The 22,459-nt window shown below is 44.5% G+C and overlaps 1 protein-coding gene across 1 annotated transcript; it reads right to left on the minus strand.

The window, feature by feature from the left end:
- Positions 1-9,304: 9,304 nt before the first annotated feature.
- LOC311120448 (NLR family CARD domain-containing protein 3-like) lies at positions 9,305-21,849 on the minus strand. The gene is made up of 7 exons (XM_084195039.1): positions 21,672-21,849; positions 21,314-21,542; positions 19,183-20,941; positions 18,555-18,728; positions 17,983-18,156; positions 15,835-16,000; positions 9,305-11,099 (listed from the first exon to the last, which is right to left on the minus strand). The coding sequence occupies exons 2-7, from the start codon at positions 21,522-21,524 to the stop codon at positions 10,581-10,583; spliced, it is 3,003 nt and encodes a 1,000-aa protein (XP_084051165.1). The 5' UTR covers positions 21,525-21,542; positions 21,672-21,849; the 3' UTR covers positions 9,305-10,580.
- Positions 21,850-22,459: the final 610 nt, after the last annotated feature.

Genomic DNA, 22,459 nt, shown 5'->3' on the forward strand with positions numbered 1-22,459 from the left:
ACCATGTCTTCTATGTCTGAGTCTAACCTGGGCCATCTCCTTACCATGTCTTCTATGTCTGAGTCTAACCTGGGCCATCTCCTTACCATGTCTTCTATGTCTGAGTCTAACCTGGGCCATCTCCTTACCATGTCTTCTATGTCTGAGTCTAACCTGGGCCATCTCCTTACCATGTCTTCTATGTCTGAGTCTAACCTGGGCCATCTCCTTACCATGTCTTCTATGTCTGAGTCTAACCTGGGCCATCTCCTTACCATGTCTTCTATGTCTGAGTCTAACCTGGGCCATCTCCTTACCATGTCTTCTATGTCTGAGTCTAACCTGGGCCATCTCCTTACCATGTCTTCTATGTCTGAGTCTAACCTGGGCCATCTCCTTACCATGTCTTCTATGTCTGAGTCTAACCTGGGCCACTAAAAGTGTCTCCTTGCCAGAGCTTCCATTTGAACCATGCTCCAGTGGTTTTCATGTAGCTCCTTCAGTAGGTTCCTCTGTAGAGTAGCCGGCACCACCGCTCTCATACCCCATAACACACAACCACTGTCTACAGTGAGCTCATCCCTTCTCACCCAATAAGGCTTTAGTTCAGGATCAGTAACGTGGTTAGGTCACCCTGTAAGTGGGAAGTGCTTCACTTCAGCCAAACCCTTGTCCTTGGTAGTTTCCCTGGCTGTGTCCTTAGCTACAATGGGAAGTACATCTACAAATGCCACTGGATAGTTTGGATTGCTCTGAAATGGGAAGTACATCTACAAATGACAATGGATAGTTTGGATTGCTCTGAAATGGGAAGTACATCTACAAATGACACTGGATAGTTTGGATTGCTCTGAAATGGGAAGTACATCTACAAATGCCACTGGATAGTTTGGATTGCTCTGAAATGGGAAGTACATCTACAAATGCCACTGGATAGTTTGGATTGCTCTGAAAGGGGAAGTACATCTACAAATGACAATGGATAGTTTGGATTGCTCTGAAATGGGAAGTACATCTACAAATGACACTGGATAGTTTGGATATGCAGCTGAGAGGACTTGTATTGTATGTCATTCTGATATGCTGCTGAGAGGACTTGTATTGTATGTCATTCTGATATGCAGCTGAGAGGTCTTGTATTGTATGTCATTCTGATATGCAGCTGAGAGGACTTGTATTGTATGTCATTCTGATATGCAGCTGAGAGGACTTGTATTGTATGTCATACTGATATGCAGCTGAGAGGACTTGTATTGTATGTCATTCTGATATGCAGCTGAGAGGACTTGTATTGTATGTCATACTGATATGCTGCTGAGAGGACTTGTATTGTATGTCATTCTGATATGCTGCTGAGAGGACTTGTATTGTAAGTCATTCTGATATGCTGCTGAGAGGACTTGTATTGTATGTCATACTGATATGCTGCTGAGAGGACTTGTATTATATGTCATACTGATATGCAGCTGAGAGGACTTGTATTGTATGTCATTCTGATATGCAGCTAGTATTAACGCCCTCCTCTGGAGTCTGGCTGCTGCTGGAGCTGGGTCGTCTGTTGTTGGTCCTAGTATTTTAACAAGAGGCTGATGGTCTGTCAATGTAAACTTACCACCATATAGGTAGTCATGGAACTTCATTACCCCAAATATGATCCCTAGGGCCTCCTCCTCTATTGGGGCATACTTCACCTCTGTCTTCTCTATTGGGGCATACTTCACCTCTGTCTTCTCTATTTGGGCATACTTCACCGATGTCTTCTCTATTGGGGCATACTTCACCTCTGTCTTCTCTATTGGGGCATACTTCACCTCTGTCTTCTCTATTGGGGCATACTTCACCTCTGTCTTCTCTATTTGGTCATACTTCACCTCTGTCTTCTCTATTGGGGCATACTTCACCTCTGTCTTCTCTATTGGGGAATACTTCACCTCTGTCTTCTCTATTGGGGCATACTTCACCTCTGTCTTCTCTATTGGGGCATACTTCACCTCTGTCTTCTCTATTTGGGCATACTTCACCTCTGTCTTCTCTATTGGGACATACTTCACCTCTGTCTTCTCTATTTGGAAGTAGCTTTGTGTGATTTACTTCATGTGAACCATTCCACAATGACCTGAGTGTAACTGTTGCAACACCGGTTTCCTCAGTGAAGGTGGAATGATAACTCTCCTCTCCCACAGCAGACAACGGACTGTATTGATATCTCAGTTCCAGAGCATCTCCTGAGGCTTTACCTTTGATGATGATGATGTCCATCACTTCAGATGAAACCGGGCCGTTTCTGGTGTTTCTCCACACTTGTGCTGAAGTGACTGGTGCAGTTTTCCACTTGTCTGAAGTAGAAGATGTCTACTTGGCGTGACTCTGTCTTGACCACAGGTAGTGGTAACCTGGAGTCCATCTGACTCTGTCTTGACCACAGGTAGTGGTAACCTGGAGTCCATCTGACTCTGTCTTGACCACAGGTAGTGGTAACCTGGAGTCCATCTGACTCTGTCTTGACCACAGGTAGTGGTAACCTGGAGTCCATCTGACTCTGTCTTGACCACAGGTAGTGGTAACCTGGAGTCCATCTGACTCTGTCTTGACCACAGGTAGTGGTAACCTGGAGTCCATCTGACTCTGTCTTGACCACAGGTAGTGGTAACCTGGAGTCCATCTGACTCTGTCTTGACCACAGGTAGTGGTAACCTGGAGTCCATCTGACTCTGTCTTGATTAGTTACTTTCTGCTTCGTTCAATGTCCTTGATGTGAAAGCCTTTTCTTCACCAGAAGGCATGATATGGGACAAGACTGCTTCCACACCATAGAGACTCACGCTGACCAGCTCCAGTACTTTGTTCTGACTAAAGTGTCCAAGTCAGCCTTGACTTTTGGTCTGATAGCATAAGGTACAATCTCCATACGCACCAGCTGTCCCTGTGTCAATCTCCATATGCACCAGCTGTCCCTATCTCCATACTCACCGGCTGGCCCCTGTGTCAATCTCCATACGCACCAGCTGGCCCTGTGTTAATCTCCATACTCAACAGCTGGCCCTGTGTCAATCTCCATACTCACCAGCTGGCCCTGTGTCAATCTCCATACTCCCCAGCTGGCCCTGTGTTAATCTCCATACTCACCAGCTGGCCCTGTGTCAATCTCCATACTCACCAGCTGGCCCTGTGTCAATCTCCATACGCACCAGCTGGCCCTGTGTCAATCTCCATACTCACCGGCTGGCCCTGTGTCAATATCCATACTCACCAGCTGTCCCTGTGTCAATCTCCATACTCCCCAGCTGGCCCTGTGTTAATCTCCATACTCCCCAGCTGGCCCTGTATTAATCTCCATACGCACCAGCTGGCCCTGTGTTTTTATTTTTTTATTTTTATTTTTTATTTTTTTGTGTCATTTAGCAGACGCTCTTATCCAGAACGACTTACAGGAGCAATTAGGGTTAAGTGCCTTGCTCAAGGGCACATCGACAGATTTTTCACCTAGTCGGCTCTGGGATTAGAACCAGCGACCTTTCGGTTACTGGCACTATGCTCTTAACCACTAAGCTACCTGCCGCTAATCTCCATACTCACCAGCTGTCCCTGTGTCAATCTCCATACTCACTTGGCCCTGTGTCAATCTCCATATGCACCAGCTGTCCCTGTGTTAATCTCCATACTCACCAGCTGTCCCTCTAGCAAGGGAGACATAGTAGCCGTGCGGCCCCCAAGCAACAGTTAGGATTTTCAGTGTGACTTCCTGGTCTGATGACTCACTCACCTCAGTGTTCTCTCCTGGTCTAATGAGTCACTCACCTCAGTGTTCTCTTGGTCTGATGAGTCACTCACCTCAGTGTTCTCCTGGTCCGATGACTCACTCACCTCAGTGTTCTCTCCTGGTCTAATGAGTCACTCACCTCAGTGTTCTCTTGGTCTGATGACTCACTCACCTCAGTGTTCTCTTGGTCTGATGAGTCACTCACCTCAGTGTTCTCCTGGTCTGATGAGTCACTCACCTCAGTGTTCTCTTGGTCTGATGAGTCACTCACCTCAGTGTTCTCCTGGTCTAATGAGTCACTCACCTCAGTGTTCTCCTGGTCTGATGAGTCACTCACCTCAGTGTTCTCTTGGTCTGATGAGTCACTCACCTCAGTGTTCTCCTGGTCTGATGAGTCACTCACCTCAGTGTTCTCCTGGTCTGATGAGTCACTCACCTCCGTGTTCTCTGGTCTGATGAGTCACTCACCTCAGTGTTCTCCTGGTCTGATGAGTCACTCACCTCAGTGTTCTCTTGGTCTGATGAGTCACTCACCTCAGTGTTCTCCTGGTCTGATGAGTCACTCACCTCAGTGTTCTCTTGGTCTGATGAGTCACTCACCTCAGTGTTCTCCTGGTCTGATGAGTCACTCACCTCAGTGTTCTCCTGGTCTGATGAGTCACTCACCTCCGTGTTCTCTTGGTCCGATGACTCACTCACCTCAGTGTTCTCCTGGTCTGATGAGTCACTCACCTCAGTGTTCTCTTGCTCTGATGAGTCACTCACCTCAGTGTTCTCTTGGTCTGACGAGTCACTCACCTCAGTGTTCTCCTGGTCTGATGAGCACTCACCTCAGTGTTCTCCTGGTCTGATGAGTCACTCACCTCAGTGTTCTCTTGGTCTGATGAGTCACTCACCTCATTGTTCTCTTGGTCTGATGAGTCACTCACCTCAGTGTTCTCTTGGTCTGATGAGTCACTCACCTCATTGTTCTCTTGGTCTGATGAGTCACTCACCTCAGTGTTCTCTTGGTCTGATGAGTCACTCACCTCAGTGTTCTCTTGGTCTGATGAGTCACTCACCTCAGTGTTCTCCTGGTCTGATGAGTCACTCACCTCAGTGTTCTCCTGGTCTGATGAGTCACTCACCTCAGTGTTCTCCTGGTCTGATGAGTCACTCACCTCAGTGTTCTCTTGGTCTGATGAGTCACTCACCTCAGTGTTCTCCTGGTCTGATGAGTCACTCACCTCAGTGTTCTCCTGGTCTGATGAGCACTCACCTCAGTGTTCTCCTAGTCTGATGAGTCACTCACCTCAGTGTTCTCTTGGTCTGATGAGTCACTCACCTCATTGTTCTCTTGGTCTGATGAGTCACTCACCTCAGTGTTCTCCTGGTCTGATGAGCACTCACCTCAGTGTTCTCCTGGTCTGATGAGTCACTCACCTCAGTGTTCTCTTGGTCTGATGAGTCACTCACCTCATTGTTCTCTTGGTCTGATGAGTCACTCACCTCAGTGTTCTCTTGGTCTGATGAGTCACTCACCTCATTGTTCTCTTGGTCTGATGAGTCACTCACCTCAGTGTTCTCTTGGTCTGATGAGTCACTCACCTCAGTGTTCTCCTGCTCAACAGTGTGAACATCTCTTTTTCATTTGTTGGAATGTCTCTGGACAATCCATGTCCTTACACCAGCATGTAGATACTTGATGTCCCACCTTGCTGTCACGCCCTGACTCAGGGGACGCTTATATGTTGAGTCAGGGTGTGTACATTCCTTGTTGTGTTTGTTCTATGTTGTAGGATCTAGTATGTCTAGATCTATGTTGGCCGGTGTGGATCCCAATCAGAGGCAGCTGTCGCTTGTTGTCTCTGATTCGGGACCATACTTAGGCAGCCTATTGGCACTAGTGGGTTGTGGGATCTAGTTCCGTGTGAGGTATGTTGTTTGTGTCTACCTTGGACTTCACATTTCGTTTAGTTTGTTGTTTTTTCATTGTGTTTATTCGTTATAATAAACACGTATGCATATCACGCTGCGCCTTGGTCCGTCCCGTCTATGAACGAACGTGACAGAAGATCCCACCAAACGAGGACCAAGCAGCGTGGCCAGGCGGAGAGAGTAGCCATGTCACAGGTGGGCAATTGGTGGTCATGGGAGGAGATCTTGGACGGTAAGGGATCCTGGACTTGGCAGGAGATTCAGGCTGGGATGGATCGCCGTCCTTGGGAGGAGACAGTGGAGGCCCGGTATAGAGAGGAGAAACGGTGCCAACAGTGCCGACGGTGTTCTCCTGGTCTGCTCATCAGACCAGGAGAACACTGAGGTGAGTGACTCATCAGACTGAGGGGGAATAGGCTTTGTCGTGCCCTCTTCACGACTGTCTTGGTGTGTTTGGACCATGATAGTTAGTTGGTGATGTGGACACCAAGGAACTTGAAGCTCTCAACCTGTTCCACTACAGCCCTGTCGATGAGAATGGGGGCGTGCTCAGTCCTCTTTTTTTTCCTGTAGTCCACAATCATCTCCTTTGTCTTGGTCACGTTGAGGGAGAGGTTGTTGTCCTGGCACCACACGGCCAGGTCTCTGACCTACTCCCTATAGGCTGTCTCATCGTTGTCGGTGATCAGGCCTACCACTGTTGTGTCGTCTGCAAACTTAATGATGGTGTTGGAGTCGTGCCTGGCCATGCAGTCATGGGTGAACAGAGAGTACAGGAGGGGACTGAGCACGCACCCCTGAGGGGCCCCCGTGTTGAGGATCAGTGTGGCAGATGTGTTGTTACCTACCCTTACCACCTGGGGGCGGCCCGTCAGGAAGTCCAGGATCCAGTTGCAGAGGGAGGTGTTTAGTCCCAGGATCCTTAGCTTAGTGATGAGCTTAGAGGGCACAATGGTGTTGAATGCTGAGCTGTAGTCAATGAATAGCATTCTCATGTAGGTGTTCCTCTTGTCCAGGTGGGAAAGGGCAGTGTGGAATGCAATAGAGATTGCATCATCTGTGCATCTGTTGGGGCGGTATACAAATTGGAGTGGGTCTAGGGTTTCTGGGATAATGCTGTTGATGTGAGCCATGACCAGCCTTTCAAAGCACTTCATGGCTACAGACGTCAGTGCTACGGGTCGGTAGTCATTTAGGCAGGTTATCTTAGAGTCCTTGGGCACGGGGACTATGGTGGTCTGCTTGAAACATGTTGGTATTACAGACTCAGTCAGGGACATGTTGAAAATGTCAGTGAAGACACTTGCCAGTTGGTCAGCACATGCTCGGAGTACACGTCCTGGTAATCCGTCTGGCCCTGCGGCCTTGTGAATGTTGACCGGCAGCTGTCGCTCGTTGTCTCTGATTGGGGACCATACTTAGGCAGCCTATTGGCACTAGTGGGTTGTGGGATCTTGTTCCGTGTAAGGTATGTTGTTTGTGTTTACCTTGGACTTCACGTTTCGTTTAGTTTGTTGTTTTGTCGTTGTGTTTATTCGTTATAATAAACATGTATGCATATCACGCTGCGCCTTGGTCCGTCCCGTCTATGAACGAACGTGACACTTGCCACAACGTGACACTTGCCACATTCCTGTCTCTGATTTTCAGTTGAAACTCTGTGCACTTTTCCTTTTTTATTTATTTGAAAGGAACACAGACAAGAACAAATAGCAGCAGGAATGGTTATACAGCTAGAAACACAATACTGTTAAAATATATATCAGTATGTTATGGAAACTAGTTATTGCAGATAAATACAATTATAATAAACCACATATACAATCACCCACCTCAGCTGCATCAACCCACCCTCCAACCCCTCCTGGGACCACCCCAACCCACCCTCCAACCCCTCCTGGGACCACCCCAACACACCCTCCAACCCCTCCTGGGACCACCCCAACCCACCCTCCAACCCCTCCTGGGACCACCCCAACCCACCCTCCAACCCCTCCTGGGACCACCCCAACCCACCCTCCAACCCCTCCTGGGACCACCCCAACCCACCATCCAACCCCTCCTGGGACCACCCCAACACACCCAACCTGATCTCCATTAAATAAAATAGTAAATCACAAAAATGATAATTAACAGTTAATCTGTTGGGTAAAACCAACTACAGAAGTTATTTTATGGTTTCAGCTGCAATTGTTGTTTGGCTAGCCCCATGGATCCTAGCAGTGGATAGTTCTAAATAAATTATATCTATAAAAGTGCTGATCCAATGAGGTGTGGTGGTTGCCATCTTAGTTCCAACATCTTTTTAGCTGCTGTCCAACCTGACAACATTATACGTCTTTGCTGTAATGACAGTGGTGAATTATCATTCAGTAATAACAGTTTGGGGGAACAAGGTATGAGGATACCTCTTTCCAAAACATGTCCCCTGGTCACTCCCAGTACATATGATTAAAGGAGCCCAAGGCACCTTGATTACATAGATCACACAGAGGAGCGGTTGTGATTTCTATTAAATTATGTTTTCTAGGTGGAAGGTATACCCTGTGTATGAGATTACAATGTATCAGCTGATGATTAGGATTGTTAGATGAACCCACTAAGTTCCTGATGAACTCAACTGGTGAGCCTCTTTAGCAGCTAGTTCCATGGACACACTGATTTCAATGTCCTTTGCCAAGGTCAGATGACTTTCAGTCAACAGTCTCTTTTGTGTAGCTTCACTCCGTAGCCCACATACTAGTCTGTCTCTAATGATGTCATTTAGAACAGCATTAAACTCAGTGTCCTGGTAGTTTCTTTAATGCAGCAGCAAACATTGTTACTGATTCTCCCTCTTCCTGATGTCTCCTGTGGAACCTGAACCTTTCAGCATTAACTAGTGGTTCTGGTGAAAAATGTCCTTTAAGTATCTCCACAATATCCCCATACGTCTTATTACCTGTTCTGTCTGGCTGTAGCAGGCTGCCTAGTAAATTAAATGTATTTGGCCCCATTACACTAAAACATGGAGGCACAATGTTGTCCTCATCCATGTCATTTACAAGAACAAAATATTCAAACTGTTCTGTATATGAGCTCCACTGATCAATACTTTCATCAAACTGTCCAATGTTTCCAACAATTCCAATAATTGTTCATTTCTCAATAAGCTCCTGATTATCACTCACTTCAGTATTGTCCTCAACCAAAGCAATATTTTCCTCAGTCATGTGATCTTCATTCACTTCACTCACTGACGTTTCCTCCTAAGTTCGCTCATTTAGCAATTTTTTATTCCAAAGTTCATCTTCACAGTTGAATAAATGTCCTTTCCTTTAATCACTGTATATTCCTTCCTTTTAATCACGTTGTTTTCCCGCTCCGACGTCCGTCTCCAGTCCTTTTCTGACGTCATGACGATGTTAACGCTCTTTATTAGCTAGCTCGACTATGCACTTGCCTCTGCTATCAATACACTGTGCTAACATTAGCCTATTCTGGACCACAGAAAATAACAGTTTTAAACAGTTGTAAAAACCCACTTCTTCCAGACAGAATAGTTCCTGTAGATTCAGACTTACTCATCACCAATCTGTTGTTATGTCTCGTGGGTTTCAAAACCACGTCTGTATAACAATTCAATAATGATGAGACAGGAGACAGGAATCAGATCAACCATTTATCTGGAACGTGATCATCTCAACACATACAAACCCCCATGATGCTCTGCAGCACAACCCCAATATACAACAAATACATAGATAAGTAAATGGGTACTAAACAAAACTCATAGAGGAATTTAAATGTTCAGTTTTAGAAAGTAGGGCCATGGGATAGGGTCAGAAAGGTCAGTATGTTTGATAACTGGTTACAGAGGTGACATAACAAGCATGAGGTCCATTATAACACAGTGAAGTAGAGGTGGGAGCTAAAAGCAGACATGGACAGTGAGACGGTGTGAGGAGGTCAGGGGTGAAACACTAGATCAGGACAGGTAGAAATGGCAGGGCTGGAAATAGACACAGAGACACATTCTGATCATGGCTCAGACCTGACCTGAGACACCCAAACAGAAGATGCCATAGCAAAGTCCTGTCCAGTAGGCTATATGGGATTTCCTTTCATCAAAATACGAATGGAAATGTGTCCAGTGTGTGTGTGTGTCCAGCATGTGTGTGTGTGTGTGTCCAGTGTGTGTGTGTATGTCCAGTGTGTGTGTGTGTGTGTGTGTGTCCACTGTGTGTCCACTGTGTGTCCAGTGTGTATGTGTGTGTGTGTCAAGTGTGTGTGTGTCCAGTGTGTGTGTGTGTCCAGTGTGTGTGTGTGTGTGTTCAGTGTGTTTGTGTGTCCAGTGTGTGTATGTGTGTTCAGTGTGTGTCCAGTGTGTGTGTGTGTGTGTGTGTGTGTGTGTTCAGTGTGTGTGTGTGTCCAGTGTGTGTGTTCAGCGTGTGTGTGTTCAGTGTGTGTGTGCAGTGTGTGTGTCTAGTGTGTGTGTGTGTGTGTGTGTGTCCAGTGTGTGTGTGTGGGGGTGTTTAGTGTGTGTGTGTGTCTGTTCAGTGTGTGTATGTCTAGAGTGTGTGTGTGTGTGTGTGTGTGTGTCCCCAGTGTGTTTGTGTGTGTGTGTCCAGTGTATGTGTGTGTGTGTGTGTGTCCAGTGTGTGTATGTGTTTGTCCTACGTGTGTGTGTCCAGTGTGTGTGTGTGTGTGTGTGTGTGTGTGTGTGTGTGTGTGTTTGTCCGACGTGTGTGTGTCCAGTGTGTGTGTGTCCAGTGTGTGTGTGTCCAGTGTGTGTGTGTGTGTGTCCAGTGTGAGTCTGTCCAGTGTGTGTGTGTCCAGTGTGTGTGTGTTTGTCCAGTGTGTGTGTGTGTGTGTCCAATGTGAGTGTGTCCAGTGTGTCCAGTGTGTGTGTGTGTGTGTGTGTCAGTGTTACCATGGTTATTATTTACAGGGACACTGAGGAGTCAACATCATCAACCCAAAACCCTGGATAGAGGGGCTCAGTGAATGTGGAGTGGAATGTGTTCAGGTGGGTCAGTGTGTCAGAGGAGACTCTGTAGAAGGACAGAGTGCCGGCTGGCCAGTCCAGATACACTCCTACTCTGTGGGAGCTCGAGGAGGGGACGTATATGGTAGTGGACTTATTATTGTGCCAGGCAGAGTAACGGTTGCCATAGCAGAACAGAATCCAGGACTTGTCATTACATCCAAGACAACAGTCATCACCCCATCCTCTCCTGCTGATTCCTTTATATGTCACTCCTATAACAGCCCTTCTCCCACTCCACTCTACCTCCCAGTAACAGCGCCCAGTCAGACCCTCTCTACACAGCACCTGTTCACAGCCCTCAAATCTCTCTGGGTGATCAGGATACGGCTGCTTCTCTCTCCTCCATGTCACCTTTCTGTTCTCCTCAGACAGAGAGAGGCGTCTGTTTACTGTGTTTAGGTCCAGTGTGAGATCACAGACATCTGATGGATGAAACCAGACACAATATTAGAAATCATCATCATTCACATTAGAATGTTAACTCACTTTTCACTAATTCATTTAATGTAGATGTTTCTAGGTATCAAAAGGTTAAGGTAACTTGAGACTTGTTGAATGATCATATGTTATACTGTATGGTAATATAAAACACACTTATTCCCATTAATTACACACACACACACACACACACACTGGACACACACACACATCCTGAACACACACACACATCCTGAACACACACACACACACACTGAACACACACACACACTGAACACACACACACACACACACACAAGTCCTGAACACACACACACACACACACACAAGTCCTGAACACACACACATTTCTAACGTAACACGAACACACATTGTCAAAGAAAAGCTTCTGTAGAACTACAGCTGCTATTTAATATGACCAAGTAAGTAATGATGGTGGTCTTTGACTTTGACTTCACTTGAATTAAGACTTATTCTTAGTCATATTCTTCACAGCAGTCAACACTCACATTTTCTAAGTCCAGGTTTCATTGTTTTCTCTCCACCATGTTCCACACTGTAGCGGTAAGCAGAAGAACAGACAGTCATTGAGGGATACACCTGAACTCATACACACACACACAAACACAAACACTGGACACACACACACACACACACTCACACTGGACACACACACACACACACTGGACACACACACACACACACTCACACTGGACACACACACACACACACACACACATACACACACACACACTGGACACACACACACACTCATACACACATTCAGCATATAACTTTGTACAAGCGGTGGTAAGAATGTTTGTCTGTGTGTGTGTCCAGTGTGTGTGTGTGTGTGTGTCCAGTGTGCGTGTGTGTGTGTCCAGTGTGTGTGTGTGTGTGTGTCCAGTGTGTGTGTGTCAAGTGTGTGTGTATCCAGTGTGTTTGTGTGTCAAGTGTGTGTGTGTGTGTGTGTCCTCTTTGTGTGTGCCCAGTGTGTATGTGTGTGTGTGTGTGTGTGTCCAGTGTGTGTGTGTGTCCTGTGTGTCCAGTTTGTGTCCAGTGTTTGTGTCCAGTGTGAGTGTGTGTTTCCAGTGTGTGTGAGTGTCCAGTGTGTGTCCAGTGTGTGTGTGTGTGTGTGTGTGTGTGTGTGTGTCCAGTGTGTGCGTGTCTGTGTCCAGTGTTTGTGTGTGTCCAATCTGTGTGTGTGTCCAGTGTGTGTGTGTCCAGTGTGTGTGTGTGTGTGTGTGTGTGTGTGTGTGTGTGTGTGTGTGTCCAGTGTGTGTGTGGGTGTGTGTCCGGTGTGTGAGTGTTTGTGTGTCCAGTGTGTGTGTGTGTCCAGTGTGTGTGTGTGTGTCCAATGTGTGTGTCCAGTGTGTGTCCAGTGTGTGTGTGTGTGTGTGTGTGTGTGTCCACTCTGTGTTTGTGTGTCCAGTGTGTGTGTGTGTGTCCTGTGAGTGTGTATGTGTCCAGTGTGTGAGTGTCTAGTGTGTGTGTGTGTGTGTGTCCAGTGTGTGTGTATGTGTCCAGTGTGTGAGTGTGTGTCCAGTGTGTGCGTGTCCAGTGTGTGTTTGTGTGTGTGTGTGTCTGTGTGTGTGTGTGTGTGTGTGTGTGTGTGTGTTTGTGTGTCCAGTGTGTGTGTGTGTGTGTGTGTGTCCAGTGTGTGAGTTTGTGTCCAGTGTGTGTGTGTCCAGTGTGTGTGTGTTTCCAGTGTGTGTGTGTGTGTCCAGTGTGTGTGTGTGTCTAGGGTGTGTGTGTGTGTGTGTGTGTGTGTCCAGTGTGTGTGTGTGTGTGTGTCCAGTGTGTGTGTGTGTGTGAGTCCAGTATGTGTGTGTGTCCAGTGTGTGTGTGTTTGTCCAGTGTGTGTGTTTGAGTCCAGTATGTGTGTGTGTCCAGTGTGTGTGTGTGTGTGTGTCCAGTGTGTGTATGTGTCTAGTGTGAGTGTTTGTGTGTGTGTCCAGTGTGTGTGTGTGTCCAGTGTGTGTGTGTGTCCAGTGTGTGTGTGTGTCCAGTGTGTGTGTGTGTGTGTGTGTGTGTGTGTGTGTGTGTGTGTGTGTGTGTGTGTGTGTGTGTGTGTGTGTGTGTGTGTGTGTGTGTGTGTGAGTGTGTGTGTTTGTGTCCAGTGTGTGTGTGTATGTGTGTGTGTGTGTGTCCAGTGTGTGTCTGTGTCCAGTGTGTGTGTGTGTTTGTCCAGTGTGTGTGGGTGAGTCTAGTATGTGTGTGTGTCCAGTGTGTGTGTGTTTGTCCAGTGTGTGTGTGTATGTCCAGTGTGAGTGTGTGTCTAGGGTGTGTGTGTGTGTGTGTGTGTGTGTCCAGTGTGTGTGTGTGTGTGTCCAGTGTGTGTGTGTGTGAGTCCAGTATGTGTGTGTGTCCAGTGTGTGTGTGTTTGTCCAGTGTGTGTGTTTGAGTCCAGTATGTGTGTGTGTCCAGTGTGTGTGTGTGTCCAGTGTGTGTCCAGTGTGTGAGTTTGTGTCCAGTGTGTGTGTGTCCAGTGTGTGTGTGTGTGTGTGTGTCCAGTGTGTGTATGTGTCTAGTGTGAGTGTTTGTGTGTGTGTCCAGTGTGTGTGTGTGTCCAGTGTGTGTGTGTGTCCAGTGTGTGTGTGTGTGTCCAGTGTGTGTGTGTGTGTGTGTGTGTGTGTGTGTGTGTGTGTGTGTGTGTGTGTGTGTGTGTTTGTGTCCAGTGTGTGTGTGTATGTGTGTGTGTGTGTCCAGTGTGTGTCTGTGTCCAGTGTGTGTGTGTGTTTGTCCAGTGTGTGTGGGTGAGTCTAGTATGTGTGTGTGTCCAGTGTGTGTGTGTTTGTCCAGTGTGTGTGTGTGTGTCCAGTGTGAGTGTGTGTCTGGACCCACACACACACACACACACACACACACACACACACATACACTGGACACACACACACACACAGACACACACACACACACACACACACACACACACACACACACACACACACACACACACACACATACACACACACAGTCTTTATATAATGTAGTCCAAGTGGTGGTCAGAATGTTTGTCTTAACTAGCCTGATAACTCCAACATGTCTGATATGAACATTGACATAAACCCTCTACATACTTGAGTTTCTCCAGTCTGCAGTGTGGATCCTCCAGTCCAGCAGAGAGCAGTCTGACTCCTGAGTCTCCTGGGTGATTGCAGCTCAGGTCCAGCTCTCTCAGGTGTGAGGGGTTTGACCTCAGAGCTGAGACCAGAGAAGCACAGCCTTCCTCTGTGACTAGACAGCCTGACAGCCTGACAAAGAGTCAAATCATATTAAAACCACACTGCTATTCTTTGGTGGTGAAAATAGTGGCAGTATATTTTTTCTACATATTAAGATACATCAGTGTCCTGAAACCTGCCATATCTATTCATAAATTAATGTATCATTATTATAAATGACAAATTATCAAAGTACTGCTTGTAGATAGAAGAATATAAAGTACAGATATTTGATTAGACTGACCAGAGCAGTTTAAAAAGCAGTATCAGTCAAAAGACAGACAGTGAGGTATCAGATTTAGATTGTATTGAGTATACAGTCCACACCATATCTATTTTGACAGTGAAGCTAACATTTTAAATGTGGCTCTATACTCCAGCATTTTGGATTTAAGATCAAATGTTTCATATGAGGTGACAGTAAATAATGTCACCTTTTATTTGAGGATATTTTAATACATATCTGTTTCAACATTTAGAAATGAAAGCACTTTATGTATCTAGTCCCCCCATTTGAAGAAGTCATAAGTATTCTGACCAATTCACTTACAGTGTATTAAAGTAGTCAAAAGTTGAGTATTTGGTTGTAAACTTGTTGGTTGCATTTGCAGTTTGTTTTGGATGTGTTTTGGGTTATGTTTTGTCCGATAGTAACTGAATGGTGGATGATGACTGGAGTAATTTTCTGTCTAAGTGAGTAGATAACATGTTTCTAAACATTACTAAATTAATCCTGATGATGCCTTGATTAAGAATAATCATGAATGAATCATGAATAATAATGAGTGAGAAAGTTACAGAGGCTACAACAAAACATGCTAACCTCTCACCATTACCAATAACAGAGGAAGTATGATACTTGTTCCTCTGTAACTTTCTCATTCATCATAATTCACGATTCATTCATGATTATTCATAATCATGGTAGCATCCACATGAATGTAGAAGTGTTCAGAAACATCTTCTGTTCTTACTGACAATACAAGTGAAGTGACTCCAAAATTACAGGACATTATTCACCATTCAGTTTCTATTGGGAAAAACATCATCCAAAACACAACCAAGACAAACTGCAAATGCATTCAACAAGTTTGTTGATTCACAAGCTTGATGTAATCACTGTGGGTAAGGAATATGGGACCAAATACTAAACTTATGACTACTTTAATACAATATAAGTGAATATGTCCAAATTATAAAGACTTTTTCAAATGGGAGAACTAGATACATAAAGTGATTTCATTTCCAAACAGTAACACAGATATGTATGAAAATACTCTCAAATAAAAGGTGACATTATGTACTGTCACCTAATATGAAACATTATCTCTCAAATCCAAATTGCTGGAGCATAGCACCAAATTTAAAACTGTAAGCTTCACTGTCCGAACACATATGGTGTGGACTATGTGTGCCTGGTAAACACATGTGGATCTGGTGAACAGTTATCACTTGTTGACCAACTACAGGAATACTGACCTCAGAGTCTCCAGTTTACAGTGGGGATTCCCCAGGACAGCAGAGAGCAGCTTCACTCCTGAATCCTTCAGGTCATTGTTACTCAGATCCAGCTCTCTCAGGTGTGAGGGATTTGACTTCAGAGCTGAGACCAGAGAAGCACAGCCTTCCTCTGTGACTAGACAGCCTGACAGCCTGCAAAAGTAAAATCATATTAAAATCTCACTGCTATTCTTTGGTGTGAAAATATATTCGTTCAACAATTTCAGATACATCAGTGTCCTGAAACCTGCCATATCTATTCATATATGTATATATACACACTACTACCAGTCAAAAGTTTGAACACACCTACACATTCAAGGGTTTTTCTTTATTTTTTACTATTTTTTACATTGTAGAATAATAGTGAAGACATCAAAACTGTGAAATAACACATATGGAATCATGTAGTAACCAAAGAAGTGTGAAGCAAATCAAAATATAATTTATATTTCATAGTCTTCAAATAGCCACCCTTTGCCTTGATGACAGCTTTGCACACTCTTGGCATTCTCTCAACCAGCTTCATGAGGTAGTCACCTGGAATGCATTTCAATTAACAGGTGTGGCTTCTTAAAAGTTAATTTGTGGAATTTCTTTCCTTCTTAATGTGTTTGAGCCAATCAGTTGTGTTGTGACAAGTTAGGGGGGGTATACAGAAGATAGCCCTATTTGGTAAAAGACCAAGTCCATATTATGGCAAGAACAGCTCAAATAAGCAAAGAGAAATGACAGTCCATCATTACTTTAAGACATGACGGCCAGTCAATACGGAACATTTCAACAACTTTGAAAGTTTCTTCAAGTGCAGTCACAAAAAACATCAAGCGCTATGATGAAACTGGCTCTCATGAGGACCACCACAAGAATGGAAGACCTAGAGTTACTTCTGCTGCAGAGGATACGTTCATTAGAGTTACCAGCCTCAGAAATTGCAGCCCAAATAAATGCATCACAGAGTTCAAGTCACAGACACAGCTCAACCAACTGTTCAGAGGGGACTGTGTGAATCAGGCCTTCATGGTCGAATTGCTGCAAATAAATCACTACTAAAGGACCCCAATAAGAAGAAGAGACTTACTTGGGCCAAGAAACACGAGAAATTGACATTAGACCTGTGGACATTTGTCCTTTAGTCTGGAGTCCAAATGGGAGATTTTTGGTTCCAACCGCCGTGTCATTGTGAGAAGCGGTGTGGGTGAACGGATGATCTCGGCATGTGTAGTTCCCACCGTAAAGCATAGAGGAGGAGGTGTTATGGTGTAGGGGTGCTTTGCTGGTGACACTGTTTGTGATTTATTTAGAATTCAAGGCATACTTAACCAGCATGGCTACCACAGTATTCTGCAGCGATACGCCATCCCATCTGGTTTGGGCTTAGTGGGACTATCATTTGTTTTTCAACAGGACAATGACCCAACACACCTTCAGGCTATGTAAGGGCTATTTGACCAAGAAGGAGAGTGATGGAGTGCTGCATCAGATTACCTGGCCTCCACAATCACCCAACCTCAACCCAATTGAGATGGTTTGGGATGAGTCGGACCGCAGAGTGAAGGAAAAACAGCCAACAAGTGCTCAGCATATGTGGGAACTCCTTCAAGACTGTTGGAAAAGCATTCCAGGTGAAGCTGGTTGAGAGAATGCCAAGAGTGTGCAAAGCTGTCATCAAGACAAAGGGTGGCTATTTGAAGAATTTCAAATATAAAATGTATTTTCATTTGCTTAACACTTTTTTGGTTACTATATGATTCCATATTTGTTATTTCATAGTTTTAATGTCTTCACTATTATTTTACAATGTAAAAAATAAGAAAAATTAAGACAAACCCTTGAATGAGTAGGTGTGTCCAAACTTTTGACTGGTAGTGTATATAAATGAATTAATGTATCATTATTAACAGTAGATAACATGTTTCTAAACACTACTAAATTAATCCTTGTGTGTGTGTGTGTGTCCAGTGTGTGTTTGTGTGTGTGTGTGTGTGTGTCCGTGTCCAATGAGTGTGTGTCCAGTGTGTGTGTGTGTGTGTGTGTGTGTGTCCAGTGTGTGTATGTGTGTGTGTCCAGTGTGTGTGTCTAGTGTGTGTGTGTCCAGTGTGTGTGTGTTCATTGAGTGATACAGGGATACTGACCTCAGAGTCTCCAGTTTACAGTGGGGATTCCCTAGTCCAGCAGAGAGCAGCTTCACTCCTGAATCCTTCAGGTCATTGTTACTCAGATCCAGCTCTCTCAGGTGTGAGGGGTTTGACTTCAGAGCTGAGACCAGAGAAGCACAGCCTTCCTCTGTGACTAGACAGCCTGACAGCCTGCAAAGAGTCAAATCATATTAAAACCACACTGCTATTCTTTGGTGGTGAGTAATTTTCTTAATGTGAGTAGATAACATGTTTCTAAACACTACTGAATGAATCCTAATGATGCCATGATTGAGAAAGATCATGAATGAATCATGAATAATAATGAGTGAGAAAGTTACAAAGGCTACAACAAAACATGCTAACCTCTCACCATTAACATAAAATAAAAGGTGACATTCTATAATGAAATATTCAATCTGAAATCCAAAATGCTGGAGCATAGCACCAAATGTAAAACTCTAAGCTTCACTGTCCAAACACATATGGTGTGGACTATGTGTGCCTGGTAAACACATGTGGATCTGGTGAACAGTTATCACTTGTTGACCAACTACAGGAATACTGACCTCAGAGTCTCCAGTTTACAGTGGGGATTCCCCAGGACAGCAGAGAGCAGCTTCACTCCTGAATCCTTCAGGTCATTGTTACTCAGATCCAGCTCTCTCAGGTGTGAGGGGTTTGACTTCAGAGCTGAGACCAGAGAAGCACAGCCTTCCTCTGTGACTCCACAGCCTGACAGTCTGACAGAGAGATCATCATGATTTCACAAACACACTGTTAATTTAACACCAGTAGTGTAGAAGGACAATGGCAGATGCATTTGGTTTATTCTCTCAAACAACATATAGATTCATCTTCTGTCTCCTAGAATTGTATGGTCATATTGTTATAACAATGTGAACACCAATACACTGATTCAGTAAGTTTTTCAATATAATATAATATATTATATACATATTAAAATATATATTTATCTCGTGGTCCTCTGTAGCTCAGCTGGTAGAGCACGGCGCTTGTAACGCCAAGGTAGTGAGTTCGATCCCCGGGACCACCCGTACGTAAAAATGTATGCACGCATGACTGTAAGTCGCTTTGGATAAAAGCGTCTGCTAAATGGCATATTATATTATTATATCTCTAAACTGAATATTTCTTCCTGATGATTAGTACTTAAATGTCATTTTATGTACTCACAGAGCAGCTCTGGAGGCTTTGACCACTGGCAGCAGCCTCAGAAGACCTTCCTCTGATCTGGAGTATTTCTTCAGGTCAAACACATCCAGCTCCTTTTCTGAAGTCAGCAACACAAAGACCAGAGCTGACCACTGTGCAGGTGACAGTTTGGCTTTTGAGCGACTTCCTGATCTCAGGTATCTTTGGATCCCCTTCACAAGAGAATGGTCATTCAGTTCATTCAGACAGTGGAACAGATTGATGCACCTCTCTGGAGAGGGATTCTCCCTGATCTTCTCCTTGATGTACTTGACTGTTTCTTCATGGCTCTGTGAGCTGCTTCTTGTCTTTGTCAGTAGACCTCGTAAGAGCTTCTGATTGGACTCCAGTGAGAGGCCCAGAAGGAAGCGGAGGAACAGGTCCAGGTTTCCTGTCTCACTTTGTAAGGCTTTATCCACAGCACTCTTGTAGACGGTAACTTCAGTAACTTGAGGTTCGGCCATTAGATTCTCATTGTTGTTGATGAATGAGAGGAACACATATACAGCAGCCAGAAACTCCTGAATGCTCAGATGCACGAAGCAGTACACCTTGTCCTGGTACAGCACACATTCCTCTTTAAAGAGCTGTGTGCACAATCCTGAGTACACAGAGGCTTCATTGACATCAATGCCAGCCTCTTTCAGGTCTTCTTCATAGAAAATCAGATTGCCATTCACAAGCTGTTGAAAAGCCAGTTTTCCCAGTGACAGAATGCTCTCTTTATTCCAGTGTGGACCTGCCTCTTCTTTCCCAAGATACTTTTCATTCTTCTGTTTGGTATGAAACTCCACAAGGTGTATGAACATCTCAGTCAGAGTCTTGGGCATCTCTTCTGTCTTGTCTCTACTCAACATGTGTTCAAGGACTGTTGCAGAAATCCAACAGAAGACTGGAATGTGGCACATGATGTGGAGGCTCCTTGATGTCTTTATGTGTGAGATGATTCTGCTGGCCAGGTCCTCATCACTGAATCTCTTCCTGAAGTACTCCTCCTTCTGTGGGTCATTGAACCCTCGTACCTCTGTCACCTGGTCAACACACACTGAAGGGATCTGATTGGCTGCTGCAGGTCGGGTAGTTATCCAGAGGAGAGCAGAGGGAAGCAGATTTCCCTTGATGAGATTTGTCAGCAGAACATCCACTGAGGTTGACTCTGTGACGTCACAACAGATCTTGTTCTTCTGGAAGTCTAGGGGCAGTCGGCACTCATCCAGACCATCAAAGATGAACAGAACTTTGTACTTGTCGTAGTTGGAGATTCTTGATTCTTTGGTTTCCATTGAGAAGTGATTGAGAAGTTCAGTCAAAGTGTGTTTTTCCCCTTTCATCAAATTCAGCTCCCGAAAAGGGAATGAAAATACAAATTGGACATCCTGATTTGCTTTTCCTTCAGCCCAGTCCAGAATGAACTTCTCCACAGAGACTGTTTTTCCAATGCCAGCAACTCCCTTTGTCAGCACAGTTCTGATAAGTTTGTCTTGTCCAGTTAAGGGTTTGAAGATGTCGTTACATTTGATTGCAGTCTCTGGTCTTGCTTGTTTCCTGGTTGTTGTCTCAATCTGTCTCAGCTCATGTTCATTATTGACCTCTCCTGTTCCACCCTCTGTGATGTAGAGCTCTGTGTAGATCTTATTGAGAAGTGTTGGGTTTCCTTGTTTAGCGATCCCCTCAAATACACATTGAAACTTCTTCTTTAGATTAGATTTGAGTTCACGTTGGCAAATCACAGCAAGATCATCTGAATGAAGAAATAACACAGAGGATATTAATATAACATCTGTTTTAATGCCTACAGTATTCTAGGACTGTTATAAAAAATTTAATTATAATCATTTCTTCGCTTAACTGATTTTCATAATGCATTACACACATTATTGGTATTATTAATTCTCTCTCTCTCTCTCTCTCTCTCTCTCTCTCTCTCTCTCTCTCTCTCTCTCTCTCTCTCTCTCTCTGCTACACATCCCTGTTGCTACTTGATGAGGTCACTAGGTGTTGTGTTAAGGCTGCTACAATATCTGAGTTACACAGCTACTTTAGCTGTACTTTAGCTACAGCTTTTAAATGTTTGTTATAAAACAGCATTCAACATGAGGCAGACAGCTCTTACTTTTCTCCAGTGTGTCAGCAAGCTCTTTCTGGTTCATTTTCCTCAGGACGTGCAGTGTGATCTTCAGAGCCCCCTCTCTGGCACTGCTCTCCTGCTTCTCATCTTCAGCATCCACCACTTCCTTATCCTGTTTCTGACTCTCAAAGCCTTCTGGGAGTTCTGGACTAAGAATCCTCTTTAACCTCTTCAGCTCGTTCTTCACAAATGTCATAATATTCTCTTCAAGCAACTGAAATAAATCAAGTAAATAAGTTAAGCAAGAGAAGAAATGCTTTCTCATTAACACATGAATGAATGATTGACAGATCAACTTTACTTGAGGTAAACAAAAACAAATGTACATAACAGGACCACATACACTGAATATGGAGGCCAGGTCTGTTTGATGACTCTGGGAAGACTGACCACTGAGAATCTCTGACTCTGATCTCTCCTGTTGGTTTCTGGGGACAAAACATGAGATTACATCTCCTCATCCAGGGAGTGCACACACACACACACACACACACACACACACACACACACACACACACACACACACACACACACACACACACATACACACACATACACACAAACACACAAACAGGACTATGAAAATGGAAAAAAGTATTAGCCTATGGATTATGAAAACAACAACAATAAATGGGAAAATGGGAGAGGAGAAATGACTAGAGACAGTGTTGTTTAACTCCCTGACCATGACCCATGAGTTCTTCTTACCTTTGTTCAGTAGAAAAGTCTCCCTCTCTGAAGTATATAGGTTGACTCATAGACCGGTCACTCTTCATGGACACACAGCTGGGTACAGGGGAGGCTGGTCTCTCCTGCTTGATTGGGCTTCAACACAACAGAGACAAACATTACGTCTCTCATCTACTCTGAGCTCAGATGGGGAAACATAACAAGAGTTTCATTCTAAAACGCTATATATCCATATTCAGAAATGTTCGTCAATTAGCTTTTATTGTTTAAAGAAATTATGAAAGAGATAGGTGTGTTTTTTCACTAGCTAATCATGGTATACGATTGTTCAATGACAGACATGTATTTGTTTAAAATCTATCACTTGATGGTTTCATTTCAGAGAGACAAATAATCATGTTTTTATTGCAAAATGCTACATATCTGCCTCACTCTCAAGAG

Source organism: Coregonus lavaretus (genome assembly GCF_964263955.1).
Source record: "Coregonus lavaretus genome assembly, contig: HAP1_SCAFFOLD_981, whole genome shotgun sequence".
Classification (NCBI taxonomy): Eukaryota; Metazoa; Chordata; class Actinopteri; order Salmoniformes; family Salmonidae; genus Coregonus; species Coregonus lavaretus.